Below are 13749 nucleotides of genomic sequence, written 5' to 3'. Positions count from 1 at the left end.
GTTTACAGCACGAGAGCTGTGTGCTGCAGCTTCTCTGTCCATTCTTTGAGTTCACACTGGCCTGATTCCCCTCAGAGAGGCCGATTCAATCTGATGAACCACCTTCAGTCCAACACATTATGATCCTGTTCAGCTAATTGTGGATCAAAGATGAGAACTGAGGCTGCAGCTACTGACTCCTGTGGCTGAATCGTTCATGGTGCTCTAACTGGTGATGTCTTGAGTTGTTTCAGTTCAAAACTAACATGTTCAATTTACAAAGTAATTCAGATTTTATATTTTACAGTTAAACCATAAATGTTGGTTTAAATAAACATATAAACAGAAAAAAACAGCTGCAGACAAATATATAGAACTTTGTGGAAATAAACACATTTTGTATGTAAAATGAATTTATATCTTTACAAATTTCCAGTTTTATTGAGACATAAAACAGAAAAACTCAGAAACATTTAGAACATTTTGTAGCAGAAGTCAAGACCTCTGTCTTTCACCGCATCTTATTGGACGGCAAATCATGAGGTCATTACGTATTGTGATGATGTCATTATGTTTGGTGATGTGTGGTGGAGCCAGAGAGAGGAGCAGAGAAATCTCAGAAACTAAACAATGTTCATAGTTCAAATTATTTTCTTAGAGTTAAGAAACATTTAGCTCATGCTTCTATATTTAAAATCTTAAGAATCACTATGTTTTGTGTTTTGATGAAAGATATTTGTGTATTTTATGAATTTCTAACACAATTTGCATTCATTTATAATTTATTATGATTTATTGACAAACATACCTTTGAGCTGTGCTTGTACAGATTTTAGAGACATGAAGCATTTGTAGATTCTTTAGGAAATTACATCACAGGAAGTAAAAATACCAACATGTGCTCAGGAGGAACATTTCTACATCAAACAGTCAACAACCTGAATTGCTACTGATGAATATAAAACTGAGTCTTCTGAAGTGTTGGTAGGAAATAAACAGTGTGTCAGGTTGTGTAGAAGCTCATTGGTCCAGACTGTGCTGTGGGAGCAGTCGAACACACGACTCTAACTTGGGACTCAGCTCGATGCTTTCACTGTAAAACGATCTCCTCACAGTCTCCCACTATTCCACAGAGGCGGCTTTTTATTAGACATCAATACAGCGCAGTGTTTAAGGGCGTCCCTGGAGGACGCTCAGACTAACGGCCGACCAACCCGCTGCACCACGACAACAAGCCCCAGCGTCTGGAGAGCTGCCGCCTGGCGGAGACTGCTTCATGTCTCTGCTGCTAAAATCTGTCTTGAAGACTTAAGTTCAGAGAAAAGCAGAAGAATCAAGAGTTTATTTTCATATGCACAACGATTTCATTAAGCAGGTACTTGCAATGAAAAGCTCTCTTATAGCAAATACTCAGTTTGAACAACTTTAACAGTGAAAGAGTCTAATAACAAACAATGAATAGAATAACAAGTAGACATCAGTGCAGTAAGTGGACCACACGCGTCCAGCAGGCTTTGATATCCCCACACGGCTGAGGCCCAACCCACTGAATTAATACAACCACTATGAAGAGTGAGAAACAAACACTGCAACTTGGAAACAAAGAAGGAAGTTGGTATTTTTAGGTCTGACATCAGCTTCTGTACGATGTTGATATGTGGAGCTATTTTCAGCCAACAGAAGAAATTACATAACACCTGATGATTTCAGTGAAAAGTCAAATCTTTGTTTTCAGGGTTTCAGTGTTTGTCTTGTCAAAGTGGAATAACCTGGTCGTCGAACCTCACACGATATGAAGGACGGTTTAATGTCTCCAATGCAGCGACACCTAGTGGCTGCATTATGATTTCAGGTTGTCGGTCCGTCAGTCACAGATTTACTGATTTGATTTTGGTGGTCAGAGGTCAAAGGTCACTGTGACGTCATATGAGTCTGTTAAAAACTGTGTGTAGACTGACACTGCTCTGGTTGGTGGAGACAAACATCCACAGGGCGATGATTCTTGTTGGGTTAGTGGATCAGCTCCACGTGGCAAGGCTGAGGCACGTGAAGGCTTTTATTGTGAAAGAGCTGCGCAGAATTCAAGGAACAATTTACTTCGAAGGAAGTTGTTCACAACAACCGTAGAAGTGGACTGTTTTCTCCTTCCTTCCTGAAAGGGATCAGTGAGTGTATAAAGGTTTGAGGTCTTGATTCAGTTGGTTTGGAAACAGCAGTTTCCCTCTGACGGACTCAGTGAGGTCAGATGTTGAGGTCGCTCGCTGCAGTGAGGTCATCACAAGGAGCTGTTGAAGATCTGATGGTTTATGGAGAAACATCTGTGGCGTGTGGCCGGCGGTCACCGATCCAAAGAAAGCCTCGGTTATTTCTGTAGGGCCTCTTCAGAATCGTCCTAAAATAACACGTCAAGCTGGACGTGGCTTCCGGCCTGAAGGCTTTTTATAACGTGGCCTCATGTAAACAGACGGACTGTCGCCTGCAGGGAGAGACTCCGTCTGTCAATCAATCCGTTCATCAGTCAATCAACGCTCATTGTCTTCAGACCTCATGTTAATGACGCTGCTCGTATTGATTATACTCTGATCCAGACAGTGAATTAATGGCTGTTATTCATTATTATGTTTGTATATATTACACATTACATACATACATATTTAACATGTATGTTCAATATGTTTTTACGAGTTTAAGAGTTGAAAGAACCATGTTTTCACTGAAGCTGATCAACTTCTTCTCTTTTCAACAGTTTCCTCCGTCTGTTGTTGTTTTAAGTAAAATTTACACCAGTTGTTAGTTTTTACAGTTTCCTTCTTAAAACCATAACTCTCTGAAAACAAACAGGAGATTGTTGTTTGTATGATCCTGTTTAAATCGTTCTAAAATATTAATTATAAAAGCTGTAACATTAGTTATTTTTGTGCTGGAAAGCTGAAGCTCATCTCATTGTCAATCAACGTGTTGATAACGTGCAGGGGAACCAGAGAGCAGCAGAGAAACATGTTCATAGCTCAAATAACTTATGGAGATTTAAAAAAAGAAGGAAATATAGTTGAGATTTTATAATTTACAGTTTGACCATAAACTTTATTATAAAAACTATAAATTCAAATATTAAATAAACAATTATTTTGATACAAAATACAGTAGATCTTTTTCTAGTAGTCTTCATATCATCAAACTTCACTGATGCTTCTGTGAAAGACTCATAGCAGCTTATTTATTATCGACCTATTGATGGAGCATCAGAGTGAATCTGTGTTTAATACTAATGTAAGTGAGTGGTGGAGGAAATATGCGTCAGCTTATTTCCTGCATTCAAGATGAACCTGAAATTAATACACAAAATATGGTTAGCTGATGGAACCCAGTTAGATCCATCAACTTTGATCGTGACAATGTGCTGAGTGAAGTTAAATGTCTGATTCTCTCACCCTGTCAGATATCCAGGAGTTTTACGAAGTGACCTTATTGGACAGTCAGCGATGGGCGGAGTCTTCCAAGGGGGCGGACCCCATGGCGCCCGTCAACCTGTGGGACTTCTCCAGCCTTCAAAGCACAACAGTGACCTCGGACACTCTGCCCAGCCTTAGTACCAGCATCGAGGTAAGAGCCCACAACAACACAAACCTGCCCAGCGTCAGTCAGAGGCTGCACCTTCGTTTCCCAGCGCTCTGTTCAGTGTTGTGCTTTGATGGATTGTTACTAAACTCAAACTGGACACAACCTGAGTGTTGAGCGGGTTTCTAGTTGTGTCCAAACGGGTCCTTCATGTTGTTTCTTAGAAACAGAAACACCCTCAGTATAAATAGAGAATATTAAAAATAGATCACACTCTTCAAAACGTCACAGGATGATGACTGAAGGTGTTTTTGTTTGATATAAACGTTTTCTGGCTCATGTTGAGTTTAGTTTGGTTCAGGCTGACTTCAGAGCAGCTCTGGTGAAAAGCTGTTAACTGGACCGAGGGTCGTCTGTCGGCCTCCCAGTGAAATATGATGTGACTGTTGAGAGTGTAATGGAACCTCCTCTGGGAACCATCGTAGCACACAGGCATCAGGAGCAGAAGGTCCACCTGTCGGGGTCAAAGTGAGGATTCATCCACTGACGGAGGTCGTTTTCTGATCGGAGTCTGAAGCTTCCTGTTCGTTCCATGTTTCCTTTGATCTGTTACTTCTGGTTTCAATTTGTAATTTAGGGACGAAAGAATTTTGTCTGACAAACGTACGTCCTGTGGTCATCACCTACGTGGGCGGAGTCTACCTATACTGGACTCTGATTGGTTTATAGACGGCGTCTGACGTGGGCGTGTTGTCACCAAACTCATAGACTTCCCTTCTCTATAGTCAGATTATTTTCATTCAGATGAAAACAACCGGTTTCCACTGTAGTTTGAACATAATTTGATGTTCACACAACTCTGTTCAAACAGTTGAGCATAATAACTTACCACTGCAGCTGTAGCTAACATGGAGTCTTCAGAACCGTGATGTCGACCTGTCGGTCCCTGATCATCTGTGACTGGAATGTCTTCATGTAAAGGTCTCAGATGTTCAGACAGTGATTACATGAGAGGAACAAAGCTGCAGCTCAGTAGAAGTAAAGACCATCAGCCTGAGATGATGACCTCAAACAAAGCGGTCCTTCGTCTGTGAGCAGGATGAAGACGAGTTTGTTCGCCTGTCCACAAGCTTCTTTCGTTTCTCTCTAATCCCTTGTTTTCATAACAGTTTATGGGATGAGCCACAAATTGGAGAATAATCCAGGAAATGTTTTTTTTTTCCTTCCTGGTATGAAATTGAATTTAAATCTGGAGTTGATGGAGGAGCAGCAGTTACCAGCACAGACAACACAGACTTTTCACTGTGAAGCTCGAGTCCCATCTCGGTTCTTACAAACATACAAACGCTGCCATCTGTCACCAATGAAGTCATGTGGAGCCAGAGTCTGTGGTAGCCAGGTCCCGCCCAGACACCCTCCACCAATCAGGTGTCTCAGCTGTCAATCCTCACGTCTCAGCCTGGTTTTATACCATCTCCATGTCCCATCTGCTGACATGGAGGAGGCAGGTGTTAGGACTTCTACTACAGCCAGCCACCAGGGGAGGTCCAGATGATTTGGATTTACTATTGCAGGCTGTCGCGTCATCCACTTTTATTTACAGTCTCAGTTGGAGGTAATGATGTTTCAGATGAGAAGTAATGAATGAATGTGTGTGAGAGAGTCTGGATGTCCGACCCGAGCTGATAGGTCCAGGTTTGAACAAATACTTTGAAGTGGTATTCAGCTTCAGGCGAGTGTTGTCAAACTTTAGTTTAGATATGATACCTCACCCTCTCAGTTTGTATTCATGCATGAAGGCTGGTTTTTGACAATGGATAAGTAGCCATGAGGCTTAAATAACTTTGATTATTGTAGAGATCTAGATCATAACTTAATAACTTAACATGATATTAAAGCTTTTACTGCACAGTTATTTCATGACTTTATATTTACAAACAACACACCTCCTTTGCGTGAGTGAACTTTGACCTGGGATACTCGTCTGGTTCTAAAGGAGACTCATGCTAACGTTGCAGCGCTCTTAGAGGTTTACTGTTGTTTAAGGTTTCAGGTCTGAAGCTACTAGAAGAAGAGTTGAGTGGAGCAGGTGTTGTCTGATGAGGTTCTGACGTCTGCATGTTGAACTGAGTTGATTAGTTTCTTTCAGCCGCCGGCTCCATCTCAACCCTCAGACCTCCTGCAGATCCACTCTGAGCCGGGTGTGTTGTGTTTGCATTGAATGCCTTCTCTCTCTCTTTCCTCTCTCTGATTGTAAACACACATGGGCGCTCGTAGGACTGCCCCCTCCTTAATGAAATCCTGCACACGCTGGCGCAGGCCAAACACTCGCCTGGCCGCCACGCACAAGTAAGTACCGGACGCCTGCTGCTGGCTGGGAGGGGGGGGCGGGGGTGTCGTCCACATTCGCCGCATGACCCATCCCTCATGTGCTTTGTCCGGGCCATCGGAGGGGCGGGACTCTGGGTCCAGGGTCAGGGGTCATGGTCGCTCAGATGGCCTCAAGGTGTCGCTGTAGGTCGTCTGAATCTGATCAAAGTAAAACCAGAGAAGAAATGTTGATGTACAACTTTTCATGTTAGATAGATTTTTCAGTTTTATTTCCCACAGATAGGTTTTACTCTCCAGTGAATGAAACCTATCTCTTTGAGAACTGGTGAACATTTCTAATTAAAAGTTCGGTGATGTCACGTCTCCTCTCTGGTTCCAGTCTCCTGATGCAGCTCAGCGACATGTTGAGGTCCAGGGCCTTCGGGTCATTGTGCTTCATTCGTTCTGGTTCTGGTGGTCGGGTCCGAGCAGTACAGCTCCTGTCCTCAGAGACGAGTCCTCGCTCCACCATGTGGAAAAGTGTCAGAGCACAAATTGAGAAGAAAGTTGATCGAAGCTTCTTTAATCTCAAATATTAAAGATGTTTAATCTGGAATTTCTTTTCAATCATTCACAACATTTTGGAAGTTGCTCTTCAGACGTTATCACTGAAGAAATTATACAAATTCAAAACATGAATAAATTAATAACAAGGAGAGTCAGTGAGCAACAAAATTAAACCTTCGATGGTGAAGATGATTTTCACACATTGTGTTAATTTGTGTGTGCACTGTTATTTTTTTGATTTTTTTATAATGACAAACCAGCCATATGTAGATAACACATTGTAAAATAAAATGAATAGAAATAGAAAATTTAAAGAAGGTAGAAAGAGAAACAAATATAAATAAACGTTTAAAATACAAATGTAAATAAAAAATGTTCAAAACATGTTAAGATAAATGGAAAAGAATTTCAGATTTTAAATAAAAATACATATTGATATAATTCATTCTTATTGATCCTCTACTAATTTTTACCATTTAATTTAACCTATGCAATTACAAGATTTTGAAATGTGAAATGATAAAACATCGACAATCAACACCTCAGTTGGACTGGGAGGGACTGGAGCTGTACTGGCCTTCAGGACCTGGTGGTGGTGGTTGATGTGGATTTCAGTTCTGCTTCATGTGCAGGTTCCAGTCCTACTGACTGCTGAGGTTCCTGTGTGTGTTCTTCACGTGTGCATCAGTCATCCTCACATGTTCATGTCTTAAGGTGTTCAGATCAAATGAAGGAGTGTTTCAGATGTACTCACCTTCTCCACCATGACTCATGATGAAAACAAACATCAGCAGATGTGATATCAGGACAGTGCAACTCTGGTGCTTTCTTGTCTTATAAGTTCATTAAACATCTGATTTGAATTGCAGCCTGAATCATTTGTATTGGAGTCTGTGACTATCAATCTCAATCATTAAGACCAGTTCAGTCTCAGTGATTCCTTGTTCAAGTAAAATAGCCAAAAGATGTCTGTAGTGAAACAGAGGTATTTAAATCCTGCTCTCAACCAATCCTGAGTCTCAGCTGTCAATCATGACACCCTTTTTATACCACATTACGTATAATTTGGCGACAGTGCATTTAACATCTCTGACCCGCCGACCTTCTGGTTGGAGGTCGACCACTCCCCCCCCCTCAGCCACAGCCTGTTTTTATATCATCAAATATCTGATTCAAACCAAACTGATCAGAAACAGTTGAACAAACGTCAGACAGAAGAACGACCTGAAATGACAGAAACATTTATTTAAGGTCTACTCTGATTTTTTTGTTTGCTCCATGTCCCATCTGCTGACATGGAGGAGGTTAATGACCTGTACTGCAGCCAGACACCAGGGGGCGGTGAAGATGATTCTGCCTCACTTCCAGGAGCCGTCATATTGTCCATCTTTATTTACAATCTGTGGTTTAAAGACAAAGATCCTGATTATCTCAAAGTATGAATCATAAAGGTCGTACAGTCCGTATCAGTCCAGATGTTTTAGTTCAGAGTGACGAACAGTTGTCAGAAACAAGTTTGTGTTAAAATGAAGAAGCTGTGTGTTGCCAATCACTCTGACCCACTTCCTTAATTTGAGGAAAATCAGATTGTGTCAGTGACCTAACTTCCTGTGGCACATTAAAGGAGGCGTGACTCACTTTCACATTCACACTGACGAGTGGTCACTGGTGGTGGGGGGGGGGGATTAGAGAACTTTTTCGTATATATAAAAATGTCCTGACGTGGAGACTCTGTGAACACTGGTCCTGAAAGGTCCCACCCAGTTTGAAACACTGGGTGGCGCTTTGGGCCACAACCAAAATATATATGTGGATTTTTTTATAAATGTGATATTAAAAGCATCATTAATGTGTTTCATTAAAGATCAGTTATATCATATGGTGTCCAGCTCAAACTCTGAGGTGTGAAGAGTCTTTAGACAGTGAGATGGGACTCTTTTAGTTTTAGTTGAATTCCTCATGGATCTCGATGAAAACAGCTCTGGACATCTAGAGGAACCTCAGAGCGTGTGAGGTTGTCCTGAGGAGATGTGAGTTCAGCTGCTGGCTGCTCACATGTATGTGCATCTCTAAGACTGTGAGTAATTGAGACGTTATGTCAGTTGTAAAGAGCAGGTCCAGACAGACTTGTTGGAACAACTGACCCCTGGTGTGCTCGGCCTGTAGATTCACAGACTGAGTGCTGTGACACACACACACACACACACACACACACACACACACACACACACACACACACACTCCTCTTTCTACACTTGTCTTTCTACACCCCCGCGGCTGCTCCACCTCTCACGTGAACCATGAGGAGGATCTGATGCTGAACGAGTCTTTGCAGAAAACCTGCTGCTGAGTTGTTCAGCTGTGAAACACAAACTCTGGATCTGACCTGGAGTCTGAAAGCAGCTTCAGAGACTGAGACGGCTGCTGTGGTGAACTTTCTTTACAGTTCTTAATAAGAATGTAACAGGTAACGTGTCCTCTCCCTCTGGGTCATTAAGCAAACACATTTTATTTGTGTGTATGTGCGTGCGGACGCGCCCTGGAGGAAGACACAAGCCAAGAGGAGCACCCGAGTGTGGTAAACAAACACACACAGCCGGCTGTCAGCAGACCGCAGGGAGGTGAGGAGAACAGAAGGAGAGGTTAGAGAGGAGGAGGAACAGAGAGGATGCTGGGAAGGCGTGGGCTGGCTGACTCTTTATTCAGCTTTCTGTCTGGACACTGCGACTCTGGACTTTTCAGGGATGACGATGCGTTTCAGTCGGATCAGCTGAGAGTGAAGTTCATCCACAAAATACCATTGACATTACTTTTCGGGACCATCATCTTCCCACGGCTCCAGTGAGCTGAGGCTGCTGACGTCCTGTTCTCATGATCCCAATTTCACATCAGACTCAAGAATAAACTGGTCGGACTCGATGGTCAAAGGTCAGGGGTCACTGTGACCTCACAAAGCGCGTTAGCACAACTCCAGAATCCAGTCCTCACAAGACAGCTTGGTTCCCTCGACCTGAAGCAGTGAGAGGAACAGGAGTCTGTCATTCTTTTCCTTTTTGAAGCAGATCTGCTCGCGTTGTGTTAACGCCCCCCCCCTCCCCTCTGTTTGAGACGTGGTGAATGTTGTCGGACAGGAAGCGTTTGACGTTTCGATGGACTTCCCTTCTTTCCCACAGAGAGCAGATCACAAAGCTGCAGCTTCCTCTCCCTGCGCTCGGCCAACAGCTGACCCTCACACCACTTTCCCCTGAACTGCAGCCTGAACTGATCTCAGGTCAGTCGTCCTGCTGTGATGGACAAACCGTGAGCAGCAGCTTCTCGTGCTGATTGTCTCCACTTTGTTCTCTTCTGTGACAAAGTGTGTATTTATTTTATCTTTACTCTGACCTCCTCAGTAGAACTCTCCCTCGACTTTCTACTGCAAAAATAATGTATGTTTTAATTCTAGAGATTTCAACAGGATCATAGAAACTCATCTATTCAATCTATAATTATCTATATTTCTAGAATGACGCACCACACATAATGAAATGACGTCATGATGATTAGGTAGAAGATCAAAGCTTTTTGGTGTCTGAATGAGGCCTTAGTGGTGACTGAAATGGACCGAGAAGATGATGTAATATAATTTGTTGACTTTCTTCATTTTTAAATAAACTCATTTACAAAATAACAAAAACATCAAGATGTTGAAGGTAAAAAGAAAAGATGTGACGAACGGCTGTTGTGTAGGGAAGAGTCCAGCAGGGGGAGCCACCTCCACACACTGTCCACTGAGTCCCTTTTATTCATGCACCATATGGACCAAAGTATTGGGACGCACCCCCTCAGACTCAGACGTTTGCATCTGACCTCACAAACATCTCCTGGAAGAAGAAAGTCCCCACAGAGACCATCCAGAGTGTTTTAGATGAGACCAGCTCCACTTTAATGCCTGATTTGTGCTTTATTGTTAAGTGTGTGAACATTTTACACTAAACCTCAAAGGAACCTGTGTTTAGCTGACTTCACGTGACTCAGCAGCTCCACATCACTGAAGCTGTTTCCTCTAGTAAACAGAGAAGAAGAAGTTTCCCCTCAGGTTCAGACCAGGTGGTGTGCTGCTGGTGGAGGTGAAGTCACCTCCACAGTTTGCAGCTCACGCTCTGAAGGCTTTAATGTGAAGTGGTTCCACCATCTCTCACCTGTCTCAGCTCTCAGGTCTTCACTCCTGCAGATATCATTCAATGAATATTTGTCCAAAACTAGTGAAACGATTTCCATGAGTTCCTCTGGAGGAGTGGGCGTGACCCATAAAGCACTCAATACAGGTCGGAGCAGATCCAGGATTCTTCAGTTCAGCTTCTTACACATGGCAAGTGAGGAATGCATCTCAGAGCTTCAGGATTCTGACAATAATACAAATGAGAAATGACAAAGATGGTCGAGAACAGAGTGAAACCTTGTCCTCTATCGTTTTGCTCCTCCTCTTCCTCTGTCTCCGGGTGCTCCACAACTCCTCTTCATCTTCCTCTTCTTCCTCTATTCACATCACTGACTCTGCCCTACATCTCTCTACCTTCCCTGAGGATTCTCTCTCTTTCTCTTTCTCTCTCTCTCTCTCTCTCTCTCTCTCTCTCTCTCTCTCTCTCTCTCTCTCTCTCTCTCTCTCTCTCAACCCTCCTACATTCTGATGAGTCATGTGACACCCCCCACCCCCACCTCTCCCTGGTGACCAATCACACCCCCAAAGGAAAGCTTAACACACACACACAGAGACACACACTAAACACACAATATTGCTCGCTTGCCCCGGCTCTCCTCATCATCACCACCACTGTCAGGAGAGAGAGAGAGAGAGAGAGAGAGCGAGCGAGCGAGAGGGAGGAAACATAACAGGGAGAGAGGAGGGAAACAAGCCGGAGAGCAAGGGAGAGAGGAGACAAGGCGAGTGCCTGAGAGGAGGTCAAGGGGGAGAGGAATATATTCTACCAGAAGAAGAACAGGGAGGAAGAGGAGGAGGGGTCAGCGGCGAGGAGGAGGGGGGAGGTTCTCCCTGGATGAAGGAAGAGCTCTGGGAGTCGTTTCCTCCCCGCCGCGATGGAGCGAAGCGAGGAATGAGGGCGGATGGTGAGAGCAGGGAGCAGCAGCAGCAGCAGTGGAGGAGGAGGTGGAGAGGCTGGAGGCGGAGGAGGAGGTGGTGCAGGGGGTGCCACTGCCGGAGCTGGGCGGCGCGGGAGGAGTCTGCACCGCTCCCGGAGGAGGCGGCTCTCAGCCAACTGCCCCGGCGCCGAAAAGATGTCCCTCGGCTTGAAGAAGGTGGAGTGTTTCTCCCCCCTGCTGTGCCACTGCAAGGTGGCCTGCACCAACAGCACCATCTCCCTCATGTTCGGCTGCAAGGTGGGTGGAAACTTCCAGAGCTCCACCAACGGTACGGGAGCGGAGAGAGAGAGTGGGGCAGGTCACCGGGGGGGTGAGGTCACAGCGACGGGTTTAAAAAGTAGAAATCTGAGCTGAAGCCTCGAGGATGAAACCAAACATCCTCAGGAGATTGTTTGAGTCACTTTGTTTCTCTGAACCTTGAAAGTAGAAATCTGAAGATTCCGATCATCACAGACAGAAGTGATGCCGAGCAGGAATCAAACCTGTGAGCGTGAGTACAGAAGAGCTGCAGGGCGTGAACTCACCAGGAACACACGTCAGATCCGTTTCATTCAAACCGTTAAATCATGAACATGTAACTGCTGTTGTAGTTGTTTCTCTGCACCGGTCAGGCGCCAGCTGGGGGGGGGCAAACCCCTCTTCGCTCACCGCCACAGAGCCGTGACGTTTACCATTTGACCTGACGCGACACGATAGGCTGTCCGGGGTGTCTGTCCACTCATGCTTCACTGAACCGACCAATCGGGGGCTGCGTTTGCACCAGTGCAGAGGCGTGATTGGCTGTCGGGGTGCGTCGGTGGCCGGCTGGCAGGCACGTGCATGTGTGGTTGACATGTGCTCTGCAGGGAAACACCAACGGGCCAAAGAACACAGTCACACACGAGATGGTGGAGGCTCAGACCTTTCTACAACTTTGAGACACCGAGAGATTTTAAATAATATCACTGATGGTTGAGTTAACTGTTAATATCAGATTCATAACGTTTCCACATCATCTGAACCCACTGAGGTGATGCTGATTATTCTTTCCTGTGCTCATCATGGATGTGAGGCTCACGTCAGACCTGCCTGCTTCTGTCACGTCCCGGTGAGAGGAAGCTGAGGACCGGACGAGGGCCCAGCGTCATTGTAGAAACCAGAATCTCCTCTTTACACTTTTAAAACCTTGAGAAACACTGGTTGTAAAAAGCCACTGAACTCAGGTCTGCTCCAAATGAGGCTCTCAGTTGACCTTTTGCTCCTGAGGCTCTGATTGGACGGTCACATAGCGCCTGGGCATGTTATGGGTGTATAGTCACAGTGTCACGTGGAGCGACGTGTTGACCCTTGAACCCTCAGGCACAGGAAACGGCTCGTAGTGGATCTATTGGTTGACCGGTATCTGATTGGCTCGGTCGAGCTCTTAAGGTTAGAGCCCCCCCCCCCCCCCCCCCCCCCCACTCACTCACAGTGAATCAGTGGAGGATCCTCTGCTGTGGTCACATCTCCTGGATTTAGACTTTATACAGAAGCTCAGGAGGAGAAAGAGAAACTGAGTCTCACTCTGACATTTATGTCCACATGTGCTCCTCCTCCTCCTCCTCCTCCTCCTCAGGAGGGGCTGCAGAGTCCTCATGTCTGAAAGCAGCTGAAGAGATTCTCACACAAACTTAAACACTGCGACTTCCAAGTGAAGACGTGTCCATACACAGGTCGGTCCACAGGGACAGACGAGGCAGATTAATGATGGAGAGAAAGTCAGAATGACTCTATGAACTTTGTGGCTCCAGCTCTTTGAGGTCGGTCGTCTGATCCAGTGTCTCTCGCCCACTTCGTTGGACTTGGTCTTTTCCTTTTCAGTGGTTTGAATGAGGTGGACCTGATAAACTGATTGTTTGTGTTTAACTGAATAGATGAGAGAGGTGTGGATTTAGCTTTGATTTGAACGTTGGGCAGAAACATGAGGACAGATGCAGGTGGATGTTAGTTGAGCGGAGGATGGTTCAGAACACACCAAATCATTCAAAGGTGTAATTGCATGAAATAACTGATGTGGTTTAGTGTCTGTCTGTCCCTAGTGGACAGAATGAAAAGTGAATAACAGTTAGATTGTGTAGGAGATTCCTCTGTTCCTTCTTCATCTCATCCCTGAATCATCCAGTAGCCCTCCTCCTCCTCCTCCTCCTCCTCTTGCTACAGCCGCTCTGTGGTGACGCT

At 44.8% G+C, this 13749-nt stretch overlaps 1 protein-coding gene across 13 annotated transcripts in view; it reads left to right on the top strand.

The window, feature by feature from the left end:
• The window catches only part of dlg1b (discs large MAGUK scaffold protein 1b), a 48797-nt gene that overhangs the window by 4565 nt on the left and 30483 nt on the right, over nucleotides 1-13749 (top strand). For 12 of the 13 annotated variants that reach the window (XM_053438128.1, XM_053438125.1, XM_053438132.1 and 9 more), the window contains exon 3: nucleotides 3419-3582. In XM_053438128.1, coding sequence (XP_053294103.1) covers nucleotides 3419-3582 — 164 coding nt within the window. Of the gene's footprint in view, nucleotides 1-3418; nucleotides 3583-11674; nucleotides 11791-13749 lie in introns of those variants that run through there. The other variant, XM_053438138.1, reaches the window with a different exon arrangement.

This window comes from Pleuronectes platessa, chromosome 13 (genome assembly GCF_947347685.1).
Source record: "Pleuronectes platessa chromosome 13, fPlePla1.1, whole genome shotgun sequence".
Classification (NCBI taxonomy): domain Eukaryota; kingdom Metazoa; phylum Chordata; class Actinopteri; order Pleuronectiformes; family Pleuronectidae; genus Pleuronectes; species Pleuronectes platessa.
The sequence above is the reverse complement of the archived record's forward strand: the minus strand, read 5'-3'. Positions and strand labels throughout refer to the sequence as shown.